The 25,484-nt window shown below is 39.1% G+C and overlaps 1 protein-coding gene across 1 annotated transcript in view; it reads right to left on the bottom strand.

Moving 5' to 3' along the window:
• Positions 1 to 1,394: 1,394 nt before the first annotated feature.
• Positions 1,395 to 25,484, bottom strand: part of CCDC148 (coiled-coil domain containing 148) — a 49,846-nt gene continuing 25,756 nt past the window's right edge. The window contains exons 10-14 of the mRNA XM_010170191.1: positions 16,173 to 16,313; positions 12,317 to 12,435; positions 6,206 to 6,323; positions 3,470 to 3,610; positions 1,395 to 1,541 (exon numbers count right to left, since the gene is read on the bottom strand). Of these exons, the coding sequence (XP_010168493.1) occupies positions 1,395 to 1,541; positions 3,470 to 3,610; positions 6,206 to 6,323; positions 12,317 to 12,435; positions 16,173 to 16,313 (666 nt within the window). The remainder of the gene's footprint in view (positions 1,542 to 3,469; positions 3,611 to 6,205; positions 6,324 to 12,316; positions 12,436 to 16,172; positions 16,314 to 25,484) is intronic.

Here is a 25,484-nt window from a genome sequence, read left to right on the forward strand (position 1 = left end):
ACTCAGGTTATGCTGTCCCTGGTCTTACACTTTGCTCACTCGCAGGAGCCTGTTGTGCCAGCTCTTCCCCTGCCTTTCTGGCACCCTTCTCAGACTCTCCATCTGCTTCTGACTTTGCACCCTTGGACGCCCAGGCCAGAGCAAACCTCCCTCCCCTGGGTGCTCAGAGACACCTCCTGAGAGGAGCCTTATGCTGCAGGATGTTGCCAATGTTACTATCAGTTTGGGGTGTGAAAATCTGAACATGGCTTGTCTCTGACTGCAAAACATTTGGTGCAGAGTCGCTGAATGTGCCAAGCGAAGGCGGCCTGCTGTCTGTGCCAGGTAAGGAGGTGGTGTATAGGAGTAAAGCCTCCCATGGTGCTTGCTGGACCTGCCCTGTGGGCTCTGCTGGGAAAACACAGACAGGCCCCTCATCTACCCCGATCCTCGATTTCTCATTTTGACAGTGAGGAATTACTGTCTGTTTCACAAGGCATTGTAGGTATGTGATCCAGTAACACCTGTAAGGCATCACACTATGACATTAATGAAGTTCCTGTAATTATCTAGATAACCAAGTGTGGATGTTCAGATCTTTCTGATATTCATCATCCTTAAAAATTTTTGGTTAAACTGCTAATTGTAACTTGTTTACATACATTTTATACTCATCTTATGTAAGGCTTGAAAACATAATCAATTACAAAACAAAGTGACATCAATTTCCCTTTTATTTAATAGAATCATACTCAGTAGTTTCAGCTCCAAAATAAAGATCCGAGATCTGAAACATTATTTATAATTTATACTGAAAGACTAATCTGCAATATGAAATTGCATGACTGGTTTGCAGTAAATATGATGCAGCAAATTGGTTTCTAAATATAGACAAAGGTTAAGTTTCTTCTTACAATAATCAAGGAATAATAGAAACATTCATGACAATGAAGATTTTATAATTAAAAGAATCATATTCTCAAGAACCCTGGAATGAAAGTTGCGGGATGTATCCACGTATCATAATATAGTCTAAAGTGACTGTCCTGCAAAGCTCTTTTGCACTTATGCTGCCAATTAAAAGACAGAGTTCCTACTCAAGATGGGATATATCAGATTGGCCTGTTATGTCTGTAGAGTCTTTCAGGTACAGGTGTCCTATCTCCCAGTAGAAAGGGGCAGGGGAAATTACACCACAACAGCCTACACCCACCAAACCTATACGAAACCTTCACCAGGCAGGCGTGAAATGTTGTAGCGCTGCACAGGAAAGGCACGTTGGTTTTCTGAATGATTGCACAGACTGAGAACTAAGCAGTTCTAGGACACAGCCTAAGGGAAATTTATTTCAAATTTTCACATTACAGGCCAGACAATACCCCTGAAGCTTCTCTACTCCTGAAATGAGAGGCACTTTACATTTTAATAGCTGTAGATTCCATATCTCTTCTTGGAAGCTTTAGTGGAGGAATTTTTCGTAAAATCTCTTTTGCATAAAGTGTTTTATGAAGTCCAGCCTCTCGAAGAGCTAGCTCAACACGAAGTCTAGGGTCAGAGATTACCTGTTAAAATAAACCACAGCAACGATAAACAGAAACAAAACAACACGTTCCTCACGCACACAGTGTATCTTACCAGTTATCTCTGAATGAATACATTTTAAAAATTCTAAAAGACAATCAGGAAGTTGTGGCCATAAAATAAAGCCTTCAAAAGCAGAGAAAATCTACACTGAAAAAGCCTTATCTCAGTGCACATATCTTGATATTATCCTTTGTCATATTAAGTATCACAAAGTATTTTAACAAAGAGCCCTGGTTGTCATTCCTCAGCAAAACTCAGAGAGTACATGAGAATCTGAGTGACTTTTAATTCAGCCTACTCACTGAAGAGTCACTGACTTCTCTAATATTCCCCATCAATACAGCTCTACTTTCAGCACAAGACTTCTGATCCCTTCCTTTTTGTTTCTATAGTACCCGAGTGCTTCAAATGCATTCATGTTTTTTCTCACAGCGTTGCCTTGTGACTACATGGCAGTATAACTTCCATTTTACACAACAGCAATTAATGCCCAGGGAGATTACTTTAAAAATTTGTCACATGGTTATTTGACAAAACTGGTAAGCCTCTTTCAAATCCTTCTTCCACCGGCTCCAGTGAGGGAGCACTGAACGTGCAATCACCTGCCACAGTGCCCAGAGCTGCTGGGAAGTCCAGCACTGGGGAGGTTATCCAAACCCACTGCAGCTCTGGGATGGAGCACGCTAATACACTGGACAGGAATCGTCTATTGCAGTCTGAGCAGTAACAAAACCTGGCTGGAGTTGAAACAGGAAGAATATTCTGAGAATTCAGGTATCAACCCCAAATACACGTTCAGAGCATTCTGAAGCTAAGGCTTTTAAGAACCTCATACATCGGTCACATTTGGGTTAATTTTAATAGCCAAATAAAAACTACATCTCTTGTACCACATCTCTGCTCTACCAAACTGAGAAGCTTTAAAATGTCTTGAAATGGGAAATGCTGGACAAGCTTAGTTATAGACATCATTAAATTTAAGCTTATCCAGTGCTAAAAGAAAACTTTTATGCCATAGAATGATATAATAGAACCTCTCTTTCTGTAAACATAATTTTTAAATTCCAGAGTGGGAATAATTTCAAATGCATAGACCGAGCAGATGGGGAACAATAAGGGAATAAAAAAAATCCTCCCCTATGTTGCTTAATTCCATTTGAAATGGAGCTAACAGCCCTCAGCTACCCAAGTGACCTGAAAACAGGAGTGTAGTTACTTCAGTTTCCTGCTTCATTTACACCTCACTGGTTTTTCTCCTTTCGCCCTTGCCTATCACATCCCAACTGATCTTCAATCCAGCAACGGTGTAAAGGCAGTCAAGATACTAGTTTTCAGCTTATGAAGAGATTTCTGCTGTGCATAACCTTCCAAGAAAAAAATATTACCCCATAATTATAAGTTACCTGTGACACAGCTCTTCTGTATACACTCAGGAGAACTTTTACATGGAGTCAATTCCCCTCAAACACCTAGCACAACACTAACTGGAGCAGGTGAAAAGGAGGTACTCTTTTAAATAAATGCATAAAAATGTAAAAGGGGTGAGTTTTGAAATTAAGAGATAGCAAACATCAGTCAAAACACCTAATGACCACAGGGACTGCCCAATGGTCCATTTAGCCCAGTATCCTCTCTCCAGTGGGAGATGCTGTTCAGGGAGAGCCCAGGAGTCCTGTACTGGACCTGAATGGACCTTTGTGGTCCACTCTTGTGCTCCTCCAGCATCTGCGTTGGATCAAAGAGATTACCCCACCTATTGCTCCTAATGTTTTTATTTTTACATACATTACATTCTATATTCTACTGCTAATATTGCCATTTAGGATCTATTATTATTACCACTATCATATAGCACTATTAAGATATATGTGCACACAAACTATATCGTATGACTACAGGCAAGTACCTGCTGTTCACTGTATGTGTGCAACTCAAACAGTGGCTTCTGAAGATCAAACTCTTCTTTGGTTCCAATGCCCATTCGAGCTTTAGATGCCACCGTATCAGCCACCACTCTGGCTGGATCTGATTTCGCAACAACGGCAACCTAAAACACATGATATGAAAATAACAATTACTCCATCTGAGGAGACCTAAGGTGAGCAGAGGTTATTATCAATAACACACGTCCTTTAGGAACACAACATTTACCTGGTTTAATAATTTCAAAAGTTGTCTTAAACCACCTTGTACTCATATACAAAAGTTGTAAAGCTTAAAACTTGATTCCAGAGTAAAACCACGTTGACAGAGAATAATAATCAGGGAGATTTTTTTCCCGTTTCCCAGTGGAGACAATTTAATTAGCTGGACTTAATATAGCACCGTGCCTGCCCAGAACTGCTGTAAAGTGGAGACCTGCTTTCTGTGTGGGCAGGCTTAACACAGAATAACCTGCATATCGTGAGTGCCAACTGTCAGTCCTTGAAAACATAAACTTGAAAGCTGGACAGCAGCTCCATGAAGAGAGAGCTGATGTTGCTGCCTTGTCATATCCCTGCTAGGGGAATAAGTTTATGCGAAGCTTTAGGCTGCCAGAATACGTGCACTCCTGATCTTTGCACCCTAACAGCAGCAGTGTGTGGTCCTGGCTGCAAAGGCAGCCTCAGCTCAGTGAGGATGCTACCAGAGAGGAGCAGGAGCATCCTCAGCTCTCTAGCAGAGACTTGACACCAGCTCTGACAATCAAAACCAGTAACCAAAAGGAAGCAGCAGACTCGTAATTTAGCAATACCCACATTCTTGGAAGCCCAAACTTTCTTCTTTTTCTTTTGATGCAAACAAGGGTGTTCAGATTGGTAGTTCACAATTTTTAGTGAGTCATGGGCAACAACATTGAGTGATATGCCACAAATAACAGAATTCTTTGGGTTTTTTCTTAAGTGCGTCTGTTTTAACTGTTTAATTTCCTGTGGCTAGATCAGTATCAAAGGTTCTCTCAGACACTATATTGTGCAAGAGTCAAGTTCACAGTCCTCAGATTTAAGATCCTTTTTTCATTGCTTATTTTCTTTGTGTTAAAATATTCAGATACAGGTTAATACTACTTTGGAAAATACAGAAAGATGCATGAGCAAAATAATCAAAGTCAAGCCACCATCTGAATGGCTAAAACCATAAAAATGATAATTTTTTCCCCCTATCTCTTTAATAAAATGTTATCTTTGTATTTACAGGCTGTCAAAATATACAGACTGGATGACTTTACTAAAGATCTTATTTTTTTCCCACATAGAACCAAGGGGCATATTTTATGAAGCAATATTTCATCAGTGTGAAACAGAGAGAATAAATATTGGTTAGAATCATGTGATGAAGTGGGAACGCTACCATCCTGGTCAAAGGCCATTCTAGAAGCATTTGCTGCTTTGGTAAGAGAACTGGGTCAGTCAGAAGATATAAACAGATCAGGACTCTCAACCAGCCTCTTGTAAAATCTGATGCAAAAGACAATGCAATTCAACCAGTCACTTAGAAAGGACACAACAGAATTATTATTAAAAATGCATTGACAACCTAAAATAACACTGTTAATACTGCAAAATATTTCATTGAATCAGATCCTTAAAAATGAAGCATTATTGACTGGAAATGAGCCTGAGTTCAACAGTTTAAAAAAATGGCTGAAACAACAGACCAATGATCCCTTAGGTTTATGTATTCCTGTTAAGCTCAGCTATCCCACAGAAGATGGCTCAGAGTATTTGAAGTCTGTTACATTTTTCTTTCTTCTTGACTTTGTACACCCAAATGCTGACGTGAAAGCACTTACAAGGCCACAAACAGTCCGTGAGGGACTAAGGAAGAATGTCACTGGCATGCACACTGTACTGGGATAGTTAATCCTGAAGCCAAAGGACATGCTGAAGGTGAGGTCAAGGCTGCATCCAATACCGTATTTTTAACCACGGGTAGTCCCAGGGAGAAAGCTACAGTATTAGTGCTGTTTAAATTATCCAAAATCAAAAGGGTCAAAGCACCTTTCCTCCTTCCCCTATTTTCCTTTGGCTGTGCATTCGGTCTGCAGTTCCTGGAGTGTCAAGAATATGAACTCTAGATTTTTCCTTTTAATCTTTGGAGGAAAAAACAAGGAGATTAGATAAAAAAATATAAATGAAGATAAAATTACTCCTCCAAAAGTCAGCGGTAGAAATAAAACCAACTCACTACATTTACTGTGGAAAAAGTCAGCAAGCATTTTCTGGGATGTCCTTCTTAAAATAAAGTGCAAAAGTTTCACAGAGAGTTAAATCTCTTTCTGGAGAAAAGTTGTCCAAGGTCTGTAAGTTTTCAGAATTTAAAAGGAATTTAAATTATCCATCAATCTTGCCTAAGACTCAAGATTATTTTAAAAAAATCTCCAAAAATTAAAAAGAGAAATCACATCCAACCCAGAAAAAAATAGTATCTATTTTCAGATATCAACAGCGCTTCTACATCATAATGTTCCTGATGTCAGCATTACAAAGCACAAAGGATTCATAAAATGACAGTTACTGTTAAAGTCAGACCAAAAGTGCATTTTAACTTCATAATTTATTCACTTTTGATAGATCGATCTTTTTATCTTTCACGTAATATGACAGTATGTGTTTGTATCAGTACTGTATATGAAAACACCATATACAGAAAATAAAACCACCTGTTGTCGAAGTGCTTCAAGGTATTTTTCTTTTTTCTCTTCTTCACGTGCTTCTTGAAGGGCCAGTTCCTTTTTCTCCAGCAACCGTTTTTCTAGTAATGCTTGTCTAAACTTTACCCTGCAAAACAGCAGATGTCCAAACGAAAAACACATTGGTCAAGTGTAATTTTAAATTTCGGTTATGATATTTCAGTTTGAAAACAAGTCTGATGTTTTCTACATCCACTTAATAATATGGTGGTTCATCAAAACACCTGAAAAACGCAAAAAAACGCTTTTTCACTTGAATATGTTAATTTTGTTGGAGTTTTTTGCTTGGGGTTTTTGAGGAAGCGAGGTTTGGGGGGGGGGGTGTTTTGGTTTGGTTTTTTTTTGGTTTTGTTTTTTTTTTTTTTTAAACAACTTGGCTAAGCTTTCAGACTTCATTTCTAGAATGCAGATATTTCTCTAGCATGCTTTATATAGCTCTGTTGCTCTTTTTTCCCATTTTCTTTGCCAAGAAGAAATGTTCTCTGACATCTGTGTACAACAGGATTCTTTCCTATAACCCTTTCCATTAAAAGAAACATCATCCCCATCCTTGTTACTGGAAGAAGCAAGAAAACTTGAGAGTTACATCCATCTCCAAAAGGGAAAAACCACAGGTTAGCACTAATAATCCTGAAACTTTACCTACGGCATTATCTTTGCTTGTCAACTCTTCACAATGGGCTTTTATAGCCCAGATAGTATTACCATGGCCATATTTCCCAATAACCCTCAGTTCACTCACAAACGCTCTCTTATGAAGCTGTAGGGTATTTGGTATGTCACTTTTAGTCCTTATATAGGAGTTGTCATTGACATGATTTGCATTCAGAGAATTATCCTTCCTTTGACCTTTAAATCTTAACTTGCCTTTAGAGAAATGGAGAAGAGCTACTTCAACTACAATAAACCATGTATTTTTATTTTCTTACTCTCAAAATTTTAGTAAGCTTAAAGGAGTATATAACTTGAGCTATAAACTGCAAAAATCAGAACTAAATGTACCATTATGTTGGTAGCTAGAAAAGACCACTGAATCAATAATCCAATAACAATGATCAGGACAAACAAAGTTGTCCCAAGAGAGTGGTACAAAGCTGCCTGAGGATGCCCCAGAGAGGCTTTCAGTTTCTTACTGCAGCTGGTGTAGTTTAGGCAGATGAATGCTTACAATAGTAATCTTCAGAGGTAACTCTGTTCCTGGGAGAAAGTCTAATCTGCTTTTTATATGAAGAAAATTTAATAAAAAGTATGTATTTGTATTTTTCTGAAAAATGACAATAATTCTATTCTGTTGAAAACCTTTCACTCTGCTTGAGCTGACTACTATGATGATACATGTTCTAAAACACTCCAGCGTTATCAAATATGAAATTTAGAACCCTGGAAACTTCGGTAAATTACCAAGCAGGAAAACTTAGGGGCAGTCATCCAGGTCTGATTGCAAATACTTTGTCTCTACTGCAGAAGTTTTCCCATACTTAGGAATGTAAAGCATTGCTAAATGGGACCTGGGACCATGGGACAGCACTTCTGTCCCCAGTTGGAGCGGGTGTGAGTGGCAGCGGTTGATTGCCCAAGTAACAGAGCGGGGCGACTGCGCATTTTGATGTGGCGTTTGTTGCTCTGAAGAAGGTTCATGTTTTCATGGCTTTTGTTATCCTAAGGAGATCATCAACTCGCTTGTGCTGGAGAGACCAAGGCCAGTATCAACAGAGATTAAGTTTCACTGCCAGAGGGCAATGGCAGAGCTATGAAATCTACACTGAGGGAAGGCAGAGAACCTTGTAAATACACATTCAACTGTACATTGTGTTCCTCATTTGGAACATTCTTCCAATAGTTTTTATACTTGGCTTTAAATGTTTACTTGAGCTTTGATTTCACACTGGCCACATCCAAATAAAGTTGTTTATTCTCTTTCTCTCTATTATACTTGGTAATATTCTAGCTACTATTTCTTCAAAGTAAACTTAATTTTATAGAAAACCTTAAAATTAAAATGTCTTAATACTCAGTTTTTACTTTAAGTACTATAGTAAGAAACAATTTTAATAAATCACCAGCTGAAAAATGAGCTTAGCTGATTAGTTTCAGTAAAGCTACCTTTTTGAAGTATTGTGGGTACACACTTATGTAATTTTCGATAAGCATAATTTCATTAAAACTCTGCTTTCAGACACTGTCTCATAAATATTCAATAGGAAAAAATGAACTAATATGTTTATTCTGAAAGCTCTAGCAAGGCTTTAAAAAATTGGGTTATAATATAGATAGGTTTTTTGCCCTATATAAAAACTTATCCTGTTCACTGTTGTCAGTTGAATAAATCTCATATAGAGATTTATTGAGAAAGTATTATCTTAGTGGCTAAGAAGATCTGCTTGTGTTTTCCACCTGTGACAGGCTGAATCGATGCACAGTGGCACCGAGGGACGACGAGGCAGCTGGGGTAGGAAGTGTTTTACACGCCAATTTGAACGTTTCAGAAGCAGCCGCCGGTTCCCACGACAAACCCGATGGGTCCTTTGCTAATTTACGCTGCAACCACGAGGTCTTGCAAAGAGCATCCTGTCCCCCCACCTCCAGCCCACCCTGCCCGTGGAACGCAGGGCCAGGGCTGCTGCGGTACCCGTGCTGGGCTGACAGACCTGCAGATGTTTCCCACTCGCTGCCTCACTGGAGAACAGCACTGCTCCAACCTACTTCGCATAGGGACCGAGTGAAATTATTCACACAATTTCATGCCAATTTAATTTCCACCCTGCAACATTAATGCAAAATCTACTGCTTTGGGAGGGGGTGTGGGGGGGTGTTCTTTTAGAATATTTTATGTATATTCAATCCATCCCATACCCAAGGGACTCGATGGAGGACCTGAATGAAATTCACTGCATAGACTGAAAAAGTGAGAAGTGGACTGTTAGCGACAGACAAACATCTGCCCTTTTGGATGTTAATTCTTGAAGCACAATAAGACCTAAATGCAGTTTGTAGCTCTTGATATCGTATTAAGGGAGAGCTTACAATTCAGTGTCTTAAAGACACAGGCATGTAGATCTAACAACGGATTTAGAATGGCTGAATGTGCGATCCTGCGTACAGATAAAGGATCAACTGCAGGAGATGTACATCCATACTTATATCTCCATTTTCAAAGGGCCCATGCAATGTATCTTGCCAACATCACCTTCTTACCCCTGAATTAGTCCCACCAGATACCTCAGCTTAATGGGTTAAGTCCTGAACACCAGTATGGAGAATGCAGACCCTTTTTCTAGTACTGCTGCATTTCTGGAGTATTCCTCTCTCTGGAGCAGTCATCTACCAAACCTTTAATTTGTATTAATAAAAAAGCACCAGAACTCTCTGCTTTCCTTTTCAAACGTGGCCAGCCCAGACCCATTATGATACACACCAGTAATCAGAGCTCTTGTCCAGACAGTTTTAGTCTTAGGTTCTTAGGCTGAAGAAGCTCAAACCTGCATTTGCTACTTTATCAGCAAGCATCACAAACAGCAAGAATATACAATAGTCCAGCTAAGGGCACCTCCACCCTTGTTTTAATAGCTGGACCACTATCAGCAAACAATAAAAAATGAATGAGAGTAGAAGAAAGCAAAAAAGCAGTATGATTTTTACCTACTTGTCAGGGCATTTGACAGGATCTGGGCAGACCGAGGCTCTTACCTCAGCCCCCAGGATTTTTTTAAACGCTCTTTTACAAATTTTGTATTAAATGACTGTTGTATAAATGAGTAATAGAAAATAGATATTGTGCTTGGAGCAGAAATCACAGCACAATCCCTTTCCTCTCTCCCATGTTTCTGAGTGCAGACAGCATTGCTTATTAGGATTTTGTGTTGAACTCGATACCCTCACCATCTTTGACTTGATCAACATCTATGGGAACTTACATAAACTGAAACCCCACCCTAAACGCAGGGGTTTAGGCAAGTGCCGGGTAGCCAGCTGCTCTGAATTCAACAGGTCTAAGACACACATGCAACAAAACTGCAGCTACCTAGGAACCCCCAGGACAAAAAATTAAATGTCCAATCAGGTAAATGTCTCCACTGTCAGACAGTCACTAAGCAGGGGAGTTGTAGAAAGCAAATTTAGACTTAGTCACTTGAAATTCTACATCCAGTTTCAAGTGCCTTTAATCCTTTTCTTTGATCCCGTCATAGTTCTCGCTATGGATCATCTAGGTTGGACTGGATGATCTCCTGAGGTCCCTTCCAACCCCTATAATTCTGTGATTCAGCATCTTGTAACTACAGTGAGACCTGAATAAACAGAGCACCACAGTGACTCCATGATAATAATTTTTTTTTCTATAAACCTGATTACTTAATTTTAAATTAATTTTAAAAGCAATTCAGGATAACAGTAGACCATTTTTTAATATCCTACTACAAACCTACTAATAGGTACTAGAAATGTACCTATTAGAAACTCTACGCACTATCCAGGCCATAGCTTGTACTTGGTATAGTCAGTCAGCTCACAATGCAAAAATCTTTCCCTTTTCCAAAAAAGCTTGAAAACATATCAGATCAGAAATGTGGTACGGGCCTGTGCCATCTTTCATGATCAGTTCTGCAAAGACTCAAGCCAATTTATGTGCTGCAACAGGTGAAACATGTAAGAATACTCTTAGTTTCGACAGGACTGCAGTTCTGCACTGTGAAATCATTACACCAGTGTGTCTGCCTTAGTTCAGTACAACACAGATTTTAAAATGCCTTACACCGTACATGTAGCACTACAGGACCTAATAACAGTAACATCTCTCTGCCCTTCTTTGATTAATGTTTCTGAAGGCTTTGAAGATGAAAAGCATTAGGTAATTTCAAAGAATCATTAATCTCCACAAAGAGTAAGCATTTTTCTTTAAACTGTTTTGTTTTGTACAGTATGCCAGTTCTGGGAAACATAATGCTAAGCATTTACCGACTTTTGATTCATAATAGCCTGAAGGTGTGATTATTTCCCTCCTGCAATCCTCAATGAACTGTGCCATTTCCTTATATTTTATTCTGCAATGTTTATTAGCATAAGAAAAGAAAATTCCCCAATTGTATGGCATAGTGCAGTACACAGGTTTAGAGAAAAGTAATTTTTTCCTGATCAGTTCTGCTGAAAACTCAGTAATTCAAGTATGTGTGTTTCTTTTGCTATAAGCAAACATCATTGCAGGTATGTTTAAGGAAAGGCATAGATATATCTGTAGCATAAGGATATAGGCATTTAAATTTAGCTGTCAGCAAGGTATCCTAACAAAATACGATGGAAGTAGTGTTTCCCACACAACGCCTAAGACCAAGTTGAACGTTCTGATGCCAGTGGTGCTGTAACCCTATTTTAATTACATTTCTGGTCCATGCGGTTTGGTGGCTTCCTCTATGTAAGAAAGGCAGCCTGTGATTTGAGAGCAGTTATAACCAGACTACACAGGGGTTTTTTATGCTCCTCTGTGACAGAGGAATTCCTCTATGAAATCAAAGATTTCTTCAACAGGTCATTAAAGGCCATTTTCTGCAAAGAAAACTGGGCAAGGATTCAAATGTTAACAGGCTGAAGTCCTAATTACATCAAACAGGTGAAGAGCATCTACAACTAGACAGGCAGTTTGAGACCCTCTAAAGGAATAAGAAATATCTTTGAGGCTGTTAAGTGCTTAATGTGCTCCTCTCACTTGACAATCAAACCAAACAAACCTGATTATAAATAATTTTGCAAAGTGAGAATGCAGAAGATCTTAGTCTCCAGCTACAACTAAAAAATCACAAAGGGAGCTGGTTTTAATGTCTGTACTCTATCATTATTACAACAGTTGAGCACTCACAAAGGTCTAAAACTTTGATGGATATGATTTAATTCAAACTAACAAATAAATTGCATCCAGGATACAATCCTGATGCAACCTGGGTATGCAGACTGGGGTAACTGCCCAACATGAAGAAAAAAATAATTACTAATCTTAATTTTTTCTAATTTAGAAAGTTGGGAGATTAAAACAAATTAGATAATAAGAAGTTCCTATTGATACTATAGGTATTCGCATTTAATTTCTTTTACCTTTCTCTGTCTTTAACTGCTTGTTCAGCCATTAATTTTCTTAACTCCTCCAAACATTGTAGATCTTTCTCCTCCTGTTCTTGCCACTTGAGTTGTTTCTCAGCCCAGTACTTTTTCACCTAGAGTTTGAACAAATACAGTAAACAAAATAACAATAGTTCACAAACCAAGGTAGTGAGAACAAATAAACTAAGAAAAATATTACGTTAAAGAAAATCCAAATTTGATCTTTTTAGAATAAAATTTTTATTTTAGAACAGTATGTGCTAACAAAATATTTCCCAGGAGAACAAGAAGGTGTGGACCCCCCACAACAGAAATAGTAAAATCAGACTGCAGACTCTTTAATTCAAATATAATCTTCAACTCTGCAAACTGAAGAGCACCGCTTTCATCGCTGCTTGCTTTCCTGCTCTGCCATCAAAACCTTCACCTCTGCTGCTCAAGCGAGTGAATGTTCCTTGAGTTAGAACGTCCTGGGTTAGCTCAAACGGCTGGATCCACAGCAGCTCAGCTCATTTTGGCTCAGGTGGGGAGCCCGCTGAGGAAGAGGAAGAAGCAAGTACGAAGCTTTTCCAAAGCTCAGTGAGAAGAAAAGGTCTCCAGCAGGACTGTGAAATCTGAGCAGAGAAGCTGACCTGGAAAGATGAAGAGTTTTGGATACAAAATGAGGAATTCAAGGGCCACCGACCAAGAGGACACCTCCAACCCTACTGTGACACATCAGCTCAGTGCACAGCAGCAGTCAAAAAGCAAATCAAGTGTGTCTAGTGTCGTACTTGGAACCAAAAGATTAGGAAAAAACAGAAAATATGTTTATAGTCCCACATGCAGTTCTGATCCCTCCCTCTCAGAAAGGAACCTTTTCATTTGGAAAGGGAAGATAAACAGCAATGATCAAAGGTTCACTGTGTTCATACAAGTTTTCATACAGGCACCGAAGGAACAGGATGGGGATGTTCAGATGGAGAACTGACAATTTATGGAGGATTTGATAAGAAGTGACAAATCCATGAGTGTCATGAAGAGGATGGATGAAGATTGATTCTGCCTCTCCAGCACGAGAGCTCGGAGGCTTCAGCTGACACCATCAAGAGCCAGGTTTGGAACCAAGAGAAGAGACAGCTCTCCACACAGTGGGTGGAAGGCTGGTGGAACTCCTTGCTGATGGATGCAGGAAGGCCACACATGTTTCAGGAGAGACTGGGCAACTGCCCAAAGAGAAAGCCCTGGGGGAGGGGTTATTAAATTGACAAACTACATCAGCATCAGGGAACAGGGAAAGCAGCTGGGAGAGGAAGGGAAATTAGTGTGCTTCCTCTGTTGTTCCAGCCCCTGCTGAAGACAAAAGACATAGAATTATAGAATCACGTAGGTTGGAAAGGACCTTTAAGATCATTGAGTGCAACTGTAAACCCAACACTGCCAAGTCCACCACTAAACCATGTCCCTAACCGCCACATCTACACAGCTTTTGAACACCCCCAGGGTGGTGACCCCACCACTGCCCTGGGCAGCCTTTTTATGTCTAAAATGTTCACCAAAAATATCTGCAATAAGCTAATTAAAGGGAAAGGGAAAACCAATATTAAAGTGAGTCAGGATTTCTCTGAAAGTGCATGGTTTGCAAACACGTAAATATGGCTTTCTCAACTTTTGAACCTGAAATTACAATCTCAAATATTAGACATAAATTTAAGGATAAATAAAACAAATTAAAATAAGGATAATACCATGAGTTACATGGTTAGACCTCATAATTGAGCAGGAGACTGGACTAGAGACCTCTTGAGGTCCCTTCCAATCTGAACTTTTCTGATTCCTGTGAAAAGTGAGAACATTCTGTATATTTTGAAGGAAAGAGAAACATCTCAACATGTATTGAAACTGACTTTTGGGCAACTAGTTGCAATTTGGCTAACTATATGATTTAGCATAGTTTAACAGAAAGATTGTGCTCTGCCAAGAATGTATATATTAAGATAAATTGCAGAAAAAAATAATAAAATCAATTGACCAATATAAGTAGAGACTTCTTCAGCTAGAGAAGAAACTGGATACAACCAATGTGCAAAGTCATGACCAAGAAGAATGAACTCACAAATAAAATAAAATCAACTTTAAATTAGGCAACTTCTCAAATGTTGGCTCTGGGGACCCTGAGCAATGAGAAATAATGAGAGAACAGCCTCTATCTGGAGACAAGAAAGCTTCAGCAGCTTCAGCTTCTTTTCTCCAGGTAGCACTTTCAGTCCAGTGCTTCTTTGCAGAATTGTTGATAAAGCCAAATTCAATGCTTATGCAAACCATGAATACAGTAAGTCACAAGAGCTTCTGCTCTTGACCTGTTTGTCATGGCATGAAGACTTATTTCTTTGCACAAAGCAAGGAAAGGATATTTGAGTGCTATAAAAACAGACAAGGAAATTCCAGTAGTGTAGGACTTCATTTTCATTCTTCTGCTAAGGCAGTCAGTTTCACCCACCTGCAAGTAATTTATTTTGCTCTGCTATAATGTCTTTTCTGCTTGTAGTAAGTCTTGTAAATTGTTTTAGTAACAACTTAATCAAATTGCTGTAAGTATGGATAGTTTTGTGTTTGTTTTTTATCTCCCTGCAAGGAATATCACTGCAATAGACGCCTCTATGGACATGATAATCCATCAAATTCTAGGGTGTTCAACTGGCCAAGTTGTAGTCCCATCAGTAAGCGTTTGCTCCCAGTAAGATATGTTACATAGAAATGGGCAGATAAATAAAGACAAAACACGGTAACATATATAAAGATTTTGTTTTCTTCCTTCTTTTGCACAAGCTTTCTGTAGTGTGACACATGTTGATGTCACTAAAGCATGCATGTCACATGCATTACGAAAATACTCTAATTGGAACAATTAAGCCTTGTTCTCATAAATTCTAGTCCTAACTGGCATGTTATAAGAGCACAGCTCTTAGTGACCTTTCTTGCAAACATGTTAGCACGAGTAGTCCCATAAAGAGACTGTCTACTCATCAGCATTTGAAAGCAGTAAGCATCTATGACATTCTCCGACTTGTTTTTTCCAGAAAAAAAATATGCAGTCTTAACAAATACACCACAGGTGAGTTGGACTCCAAGCATGCCAGATTTCAGCATCAAAAAAAAAAAAAAAAATCAGAAAAAGAGCTAAAGTTCTAACAAAACCTCCTGGATTTTTTCCATATCATTTAAATAAAAAGGTTGGCACTAATACATAGGTGACACAGCTTGATTTTCTAATAGCATTACACTCACTGTAGTGGACTTCTGATTCCCTATGAATTTGCAGTTTAGGCTTATGCATCAAAGCCATTTCCCAAGTAGTCACCATGTAAGTGCTTAGAATACTGTAAGACAGACTTCTGATATCCTGCAATGGTTAATGTCACCACTGTGCTTCGGGCCCATGGTAAGGTCCTTGTGCTGCAAAGTGCAGTGCGCTATCTTGCAGACAATATACTGCAAGGCTCATTTGCTGCATTGCAGCATACTTTACTGCAGCACTGGAAGCTTTCATAGTCTCTGCCACATCGCTATAAAGCACAAATCTGTAAGAGTTAGAAATCCAGGAGTGCCCCTGCGCTGACCGAGACAGCTGCACACACATTTTGGTTTGGGTTTTTTTAAAGAAACGTAATGAAGTAACATAACTGCTGTGTAAGAACAGGCAGCTTTAAAGCTAAAATGGACAGCAGCAGCAAGACTCAACTGACCATTTGCTCACCTCCACCCTAATACTTAATACGTCACAAGAATACAAGGTAGTGAGGTCAGTTAAAGATTTTAAAGGCAATTGTACACATTAACGTATGCAAAAACGTATAAAAGTTTCTCATACTTTCTCTTTCTCCTGAGCTCTCCGAACCATTTCCTGTTCTTTCTGTAGCCTTTCTTTCTCGTCTTGCTTTTCTTTTCTTCTGGCAGCTACAGCAGCTTCTAGTTTAGCAGCCTCTTCCTGCTGTGCTTTCCACTGTAGAACCTGGAAGAGACGGTTGAAAAGACAGTCCCACAGCAGATGTGTATAATGCTGTGATCCTGCCAGACTGAGACTGGAAAGGAAACCCATGTAATCCATTTACAAACTGAGATTGATAATCTCATCAGCAACACAGAATCATTTAGTCAGCACCAGCTTTCCACATGTTAATGTGCAATTTGCAACTGACTGGCATAATATGCAATAAAATCACACATGAAAATGTTTCAGGTAAAATTGCCAAAACCGTCTCAGTAACATCAGATTTCAAATTTCCTGTCAGTGCTTAGATTTCTAATAACATGTACATTTCTTAACAAACCTATGAATGAACGGAGACCAACCCTGACGGACCAGACTCCCCTCACTTCCTTCAACTCGGGCATTTCACTTCCAACCAGGACTCTGCAGAAACCAATGGACTCCAGTGGCACAGACTTCACCTTTTGTCAGCTTTCAAACTGCAAAATTAGTCTGGGATCCCTGCCACCTGCTCAGGGGTTGTGACTGGTGCCTGTAACGGTCTCGTATTCCTGACATCCTGCTCTGCTGCAGGAAGAGATCCACTGTACCGGGCGGCTTGCCGGGCAGCTGGCTGAGCGCCCGCAGAAGCAGGGCAGGGACCAGCTCCACGGCACCTCTCCTGACAGAGCTGCCACGCTTCTTCACAACACGTGTCGGGGACAGGATGGATCGCTTAGGTCAACATGCCAAAAACCCACTCTGGACACATCTCTGACACACAGCATTGCTTAAACAAGACAATGTGCCCTGAGTAACTGTAAGGGGTAGGGACTCATTTTGAGTGTTCTCGAGCATGCTGTCCTCTGTCAGCGTGGATCCCCGGTTCACCTCAGCGCTGTCACGAGCAGTTGTATGCCCATCTGCTTCACGCTGGTTTCAGTAGGATTAACCATGTCTCCTTTTTGTTGGCTCGACAGCTCTTTTTGCAGTGGATTTGTCAAGTGCTAACAGAACTCGGTATTCCTCAAAGGAACAAGCATTTCAGCCATTTTCCATCTGGTTTTCTATACCACAGTAAGTACTTTAATTCTAAGATATTAAAATACTCATTTTTTCCCACCCTTGTGTTTCACTAGCTGTGTGCACAAACTCTGTTAATTCCTCTGTTCTGTGCTTGTGGAAGGTTTTTGTTCAGAAATCCAGCGCTCCCTGTGGTCTGAGGTTCTCGGTGAGTTCCATCTGATGCCATGTCAGCCCCATTTCTTTGCTTAAATAACAATTACATTTTGTTCTTTGCAAAGTGTCCCAACAGACCAAATACTGATGTGACTTTTCATGTAGTGCAAGCAAAGTAATAACATGAAAGTAACATGAAATTTGTAAAATTAAACTCTCTTTATCAGAAGATTTAAAGAGCTTGTTAAAGAGATACTCTGCCTGTCATGAACGCCATGTGTACACAGACTAACCAACAGTTACTTTCATCTCCTGCAACCTGAGTTTATCCTCAAAAGTTCATTGCAGTTTCCTACCATACCCAAGCAAAAGCATTAACTGGTGTGTTTTTATGTTTTAATAAAAACCACTTGACTTTTGGGGTTCTTCAAGAAACTTTCATTTACACTGTTATTCTCTCAGAGTACATACAACTTTTTCCAACTTCAACTCCATCCCCAAAGTTAAGAACTATGATTTAGATGAGCATTAAACTGTTTTAAACCTCTTTTCTTCCATTTTTGTAACTATTTCTCAGTGCTCTCAGTTCATAACTGCGTTTCACCTTCTGAAATCTCCTTTCTCTCTTTTCTAGGGGTTGGAAAAAAAAAAAAAAAAACCAGCTAGGAACCTATATAATAATGATGATGGTCTTAGTTTTTGTCCCTTGTGTGGCTACTACCCTGTGAAATTGCTGCCTCCCTCTGAGAAATGAATGATGAGGTTATTTTTTGTTTCTGCATGAAACAGGAAGAGAAGAAAGCCCTGAGTCAAAAATTATTCTTGCGACGAGGAAAATGTAGGAAACACAAGATCCTGTGAGGAAAACACAGGATCCTGAGAACCCAAACCTCTCTACTTCTCTCCACCTTCCTTGGACAACGCTGCCAAGTTTAGCATTTTATGGGACAGTGGGGTAGAAACAGGGATAAGCTTGTGGCAGCAGGTATTAATGGCACTGGATGAACGTCAAAAAACACAGTGGGATGGTTTGCAAGGAGGGAACATAAACGTGTGCACATGGAAACTGCAGTTGGGCACAGATGCTTGAAAATATGCAAGAGGGATCAGTTAGAATACATACATGCAGGCTGCCGTTGTCCACGTGTATTTGAGTGTGCGGTAGTGTAACGGCAGACAGCACAGAAACAGTACTTTTCTTATAGCTATTCTTACAAAATTATTTCAAACTGTAATTCAAACTTGCACAATATGGAATAAAAAATCAAAAATGCTACTGCAGTGTTCCTTAGCACAGATATGATTCTTTCTCCGCAGAACTTTGAAAATGTTCCCTTAGTGGGATCTCACATATATAATAATAATACTAATACTACTAATAAAATTGTTAATGAAAGACATATTTGGCAGAGCTTCTTTGGCAGTGGTAAAACTATCCCTGCATTCCCGTGATGAAGAACAAGAACACCAGCAATCGCGCAAAGAAATCCAGAGCAGCTCCCTCTCCTACAGCAAGCAAGTTCCAAGGGAAGTGTCAGCAGAAGAAAGTGTATCACTCCTAATGAAAACAGCCAATTACAATTTCAAACCATCCCTCTGAACAGAAATACGGCACAATAATAAAATAGAACAAGAATTACATGAGATGCCCACACGAGCAGCTAAGACTTCTTGAGGGTAGGTGTCACTTTTCATAAGTCCCTATTTTCTGGAGCTCACCTGTAATACCCGAGTGAAACCTCCCCCACACTGTGAAACTTGTAATACAAAGTTTTTGTCCAAATAGAACTTTTTGTTTAGCAATTTTGACAGCAGTCTGCTCATGATTTTAGCAGTTTAAGAATCTAAAATAAAATGCTAAATTGTTTCAGTTACCCTTCACTTGTTACACTATTAAACTAAAAAAGTGAAAATGAATGTGGAAGAACATGCAATAGTTTCTGCCTCACTTTTGAAACAGACTGAAGCAAAAACATAGACAAAGCTTTAAAATCTAACAGCAAAAAATGAATGAAGTCTGCTAAAAGTCTACTCAGATTGGAGCTAGAATAAACTGCAGAAGCATTCAAAGGAACTTTTAACTTCTGTAATAACATCATTGAGATTTTATCAACTGAAATGAAGTAACAGTCAAACTACATAAGAAAAAAAAAAAAAAAAAGAGCTTTTTTTAAGCTTGTATTTTCCTACACCCTGTTTCACACTCTTTTCCAACTCTTTTCAATAATGAGATATATGCCAATGTAAGTGGGCTCATGACATGATGCAGCTTCAGTTCTTTCCAAGTCTGGGAACCCTCTTAAAACTTTTCTGGTCTTCTCCAGATATTAATTTACCTATTAACCAGGGGTTTTTTTTAGTTCTTTGACTGCAGCCAGTAGTTAGCATGGCGAGCCCATTAAGTTGGACTCAGTTAACTGATACTTCAGGGGAACTACTGACTGGAAATGGATGTTGATAAAGAATCAGCCCAGCAGAGAGTCTGTCAAGATGACAACTGATTGAAGGGAAGCAAACAATAAAGCAGTAAGCAGATACTAATCTAGTCTAAAATCATCTCAAACCTCCTTATTCATTCATTTTGATTAGCAGTTGTGTGCACAGCATATGTTACGCACCAATCTCATGACAGGCCATAATCAATTTCTCTGGTTATTTTCACACGGCTCTTCTGTTAAAGCCTTTTGATTGATGGCAGAAATCAATATTGGGGCACAAACTAGATTTTCAACAGGTTTCATACAAACAAGTGAACATGATCAAACATCAAATATATAACTTCACCCAGCTGGCAAAACATTAATCATGCAATGACGTTCTGCAGACAAAACTGATATGCCAATAATTCAGTGCGTATCTCCACCACCTTCTGCTATCTACACTGCCCTAAATCACTCCTAAACACACCTATTTACTCAGTGGGCAGAATCTGCTTTACATTTTTATCTTGTTAGGTTTTTTTAAATGCAGGAGTCCATTGCCAAGAACGGGTAATAAGAATGACAGAAGGAAGGAAAGTTTCATTGTATTACACTTTCCCACAATACTCATTTATTCTCTCCTGTAGGCAGCATGTGCAGTTAGTTTACGTTACCCCTGCCCTTGCCATGCCCATCCATGCCTTTTCATTACAGCAAAAGAGGAGTCACCTCCTTTAAAAAATTATGCATTATTAAAAAGAAAAAAAAAAGCAAAAATTGGTAAAACCAGAAAAGCACTGTTTGCAAAATATTTATGAAATGTGATTCAGTAGGTTGGCATTATGCCATGTCTTCCCCACATGAAGAGTTACAGTCTTATAGGATAAAATGTTCTTAACAGAACTGAGCTAAATTAAAGTGGTTTATTATGTAAGAGATATCAAAAATTTGGAATTAAACAGCTGATTCAGATGTCAAAATATTTCACTTTTTAAACCAAATTCGAATGTTAAAACATCTCTCTGCTAGAGGGTAGTTCTAGTTCCATAGCCTGAACTTATTTGGTTGGCCAGCCTGCCTATAAAGAGGAACTCCTCAAAAGAGACCACAGAAGGCAGCAGGGGCCAGAATGAAGAGATTCCCAAACCAGCCCCCTGTCCATATCGTCACAAGTTCAAAAATTAGGAGCTAGAGCACCTTAACTCATGGTAACAAAGGATGTAGTGGACTGCTTCCTGCAAAAACCCATCCTGCATCGGTAGTGACCTTGAAACTACATGTTACTGTGAGTTTGTCTAACACAAAAAAGTCCTGAACAATAATTCTGATTCACTAAGGCACCAATCTGGGACCACAGAATACACACAAAAAAAATTAATGTGTTCTTGATTGCATTCTTTCATTCCTATGAGTGCAAAATCAGAAGGGTAGAATTTACTGTGTCAACAGCAAATATTCTGTTTAAATATTAAAAAAATCCTAGCAGTTAAACTAATATTGAAAATACACTGAAAACTGGAACCCCTACTGCTTGTTTCACAAAGCAGCTCACTTTTTAGCAGTACTAGCACTGCCAACACTAAGTTCTGAAAGTTTTTAATTACAATTGGCATTTCAAGTACATTTCACAGTTCATGTATTATTAGAGGAGCTTTTGCCAAGTGAATTATTAAATTGCTGTGCTGAACAGTATGTATATGTACCTATTTTCAGTTCATTATTTCAATATTGCATATTACAATAAAGTACATTACAAACTAATTAAAGTAATAAATTAGTTCTTTCACTCTAACATCTGAATAGTAAGTATAAGTAATAATGTATTTACCATGTACTTAATGCTACAGATGATACATCTCTTTTAATGACAAAACAATTTTTGAGATGCTTTCCTTGGGAATTCCCACTAAATTAGCACATGGCAACATGGCACTGCATAAGGTTTTCTCTTTAAGCAACACTGACTTACATGATAAACAGATCTTGACGCTGCCTAGGGTGATGTGAGGGAGTTGGCATCAAGCTCCTTCCAGCAGCTCCACTGCACAGCTAGGTAAACAGAATGCAGGACAACTGACTGGTGTAGAGAGGGTCTGCACGGTAAAGGTCATGCAAGGAGTAAAACTCGCCTCTGAAAACTGAGGCAAAAATACACCACAAACCAAAAGGACACGAAATGGCTGGGAGGAACAGCGTCACAAACGACTACACAGACCTCCCAATCAGTATTCCCGCAGGTTACGCTGTGCTACACATATATAACAAGCTGCTAGAATTCAAATTGTAAGCAAGAATTCGCAATGATCATGTGATAGTCAGTACTGTTTGTCATAACTAAAGGCATAAGAAGAAAATCCTCTGCTATCCCTGCCCTGATTCTCTCTAGCTCACTCTTTCAACCTTACAAAATGACCCAATCCCAATACACTTTCAGAATCTCCCAGAGCTCTATTAATCTCTGAAACATTTCTGCACATCTTTCCTTATTTTTATTACAGTTTGCAGAATTTTTCTTCTCCAAACTGTTCAAAACTGACTCTAAGAATGCCTGGGAAAAAAATTTTAGAGGGTCTCTTCAAGAAAAATAACTTAACAAATGAAGATGCTACATGGCAAAAGAAGCACTGCAAAATCTGAATGAATAAGATGAGGAAGCACGCACCAGAATGCTGCTCCCACACTGGTGAAAGAATCATTATTTTCACAGTGGCGTCACCATGCAACGGGAAGCAACAGCAGCTGCAGCAGTCAGGGCTGCATGGTCAGAAATGTTGAAGGGGGATTACAAGAAGACTAAAGATTCAAATACTGTTTAAAAGAATTAAGTATTTAAAAAAAAAAATCTTAAGCATAAAACAAGGAATCACAGAATGCACCTACTTACATTTGTCCCACAGTTCTCAGTGGTTGTTCTGCAAAGTGGGTAGGAAATCCCAACAACTAACAGCCATGAAATGTTATTTTGTGTTTCACAGTGGGGACAGCACAGACTACCTGAGCTTAGTGTTATATTGTGCACGTCATCTGCGCCCAAAATGGGTATAAGTAGCAATAAAATTCCTATTGTGTGGCAAAGCTCCGTCTTAGGCAACTGAAGGCACCCTTGAAAAAAGAGAACAAGTTCAGCAGATTTTCAGCTTGTCCAGGTAGAGCCCAAGGAGCCATTCAGAACCATGAAATAAGCTCTAGAAAGGATGAGCGCCAAAGTGCATGGGAACCCACATCTGCTCCCTTTCCATAGGGTTACCCAGGCTACAGCTCTCCAGGACATTTGAGGCTTTCCCACAGCTACTTACACCACACTCATATGAAGCTCAAAAGAAAGAGGAAGCTTGGTATCAACAGAGTCCAGAAGCACAGTAAGAGATGTCCACAGATCAGATAACCAGACTGATCTACTTCTATTGCCAGGACAAGCTCCACCCCTTTCTTACCCAACTTCATTGCATCATCATCATCATCTTCTCTGCCCAGCTTTTCTGCCCTGTTTCTCACTGAATATGGAATTGAGAGTTATCTCATTTATGGTAAGTCAGTTACCTCTTCATTTTTCCAGATGCAGGCCACAAGGCAGAGAGGGGAAAAAAAATGCCTCTTAATTGCAAGTTTGGATTCAGACCACACCAACCATGACATTTTTCCTTCATCTTTTTGAGATAAGGATTGCAGCCTCAGAACAAGTTGGTGACTTAAGGGATTCTGTTTACAGAGAAAAGGCCATTTTAGAGCTATGCATTTCTGTTGTGTCCTGAAAACCAAAACTAAGCAAAACAGGCATAAAAGGTAATTAAGTGATAAAAAAAGTTATGGGCTAAAGGAATCACAGGATTGCAGCATCAGGTCTTCAGTAAGGATATTCTTCTCCGTTCAGTTCCTAATGGACACATCAACCAATCAATGAAGATGATTTAATACATTTGGCAAGCTTCTTACTTCCCCACACAAGAGAAGGTCACTACTTTTTATCTGCTATGGAACTGGACAAAGAGCACAGTCAAACTGAGATCACCAGAAGATTAACATGGAAAAGTCATTAAAAGGTGAGTTTCATCACCAGCACTGTAGCCTCTTCACTTGCCACACAGCTTAGTCGTTAATACTTCAGACAAAAGTAGCGCATGCTGATCTATGTCTCTTGCCTGAGCGACCCCCTTCCATTCTAAGGTGGGAAAAAAGGAAAGATTTTTAAGAAAAGGGGGAAGGAAAAGTAGAGGAATATAAAAAATTAAAGACCTAGTCTCCCATAGAAGAACAAGGATGCACTCAGATAACTTCTATTAAGGTTAACAGAAGCTAAGCACATAAATTCCACTTGGCTTAATATGGGATAATAAATCCCTCAGACTTAAATATTTGCTACATGGAACAGGACAACAGAAGTCCATGTTACAAAACTAAAATATTTTTTTAAGTCACTAATTAAGTAGAAATGTCTGGTCAATGACTACTAAAAAGTAGTGTATTTCATAAAAAAAAAAATAATTTCAAACATGCATTGACCCACAATTTCTCAATACAAACCCTACTTTGACTACTCAAACCTTCTGTTAGAGACTAAGACGACTGCAATGAATGCATGTTGTAAAACATTTGCATCTCCAGAACAGACTTGCTACAGCTTTTCCCAGACAAACATGAGTCTCCACAGTACTGGCACAGCAACCCCGACCCTCACAGGAAGCAATGGCTGGACATGCTCTTTATAGGTGGCTTGGACATGCATGAAAAGTATGAAATTTAGGAAACACCGGACCTACTGGTAACATATGCCAATGCGTAGCAGTTTCTTTCAACAGGTCTCAGACACGTAGAACTCACAGCACAGGTACTGGAAGGTACATTTACGTGTATGGAGTGGGTATCTCATGGATTTCTAGATTCCCAGTTAACGACTTCTTTGCCAAGACTTTGGAACTTACAGGCAAATTTTGCCACAATGTCCAAAGAAACTGGGATGTACAGTAGACTTGCTACTGATGTATAATTGTATCAAATTAAAAGAAAAAAAACCCCATGCAATAATCAAACCCATCATATGTTAAAATATAAAATATTAACAGTGTTATTCTTGGAAATAAGAATAGAAAGTGTAAGCGTATATTCCTAAATGGAAAGATAATGAGCCAGGTGCCTCAGGGTGTGAATATTATAAAACAATCTCTGCGTGTGCTTCAAGCTTACTGCATACGAGCTTTATCTGGTCCAAACGCCATGTAATTCAGCAATGCTGCACTGACCTCAAACTAATAAATCCAGGTTTATTAGCTCTGGATGAAAAACATACTACTGAGTCAGAGTTGGCACATCTTTGGTGGATTTTAAGATCTTGGATATTTGCTCACATCCGCTTTGGAGAAATACTATAGCATCCTGCAACTCTTAAGTTCATCACACACTTGTGAATGAGCATCTGTATTTAAAATCTAGGTCATTAAGACTTCCTCGTATTTCTCATATCTAACAAACAAAGGGGTCACCACAGTGGTGAACAGACAACGCTTCTGAACAAGAAAACCCTTCTTTTAAAGATCCAACTATTTAAATATTTCATTTTTTTAAAAGTTTCCTGCAAAATGATCAGATCAAAATACTAGATTTGATACCTATCCAGATA

This window comes from Antrostomus carolinensis, unplaced genomic scaffold, assembly GCF_000700745.2.
Source record: "Antrostomus carolinensis isolate BGI_N321 unplaced genomic scaffold, ASM70074v2 scaffold2636, whole genome shotgun sequence".
NCBI lineage: Eukaryota > Metazoa > Chordata > Aves > Caprimulgiformes > Caprimulgidae > Antrostomus > Antrostomus carolinensis.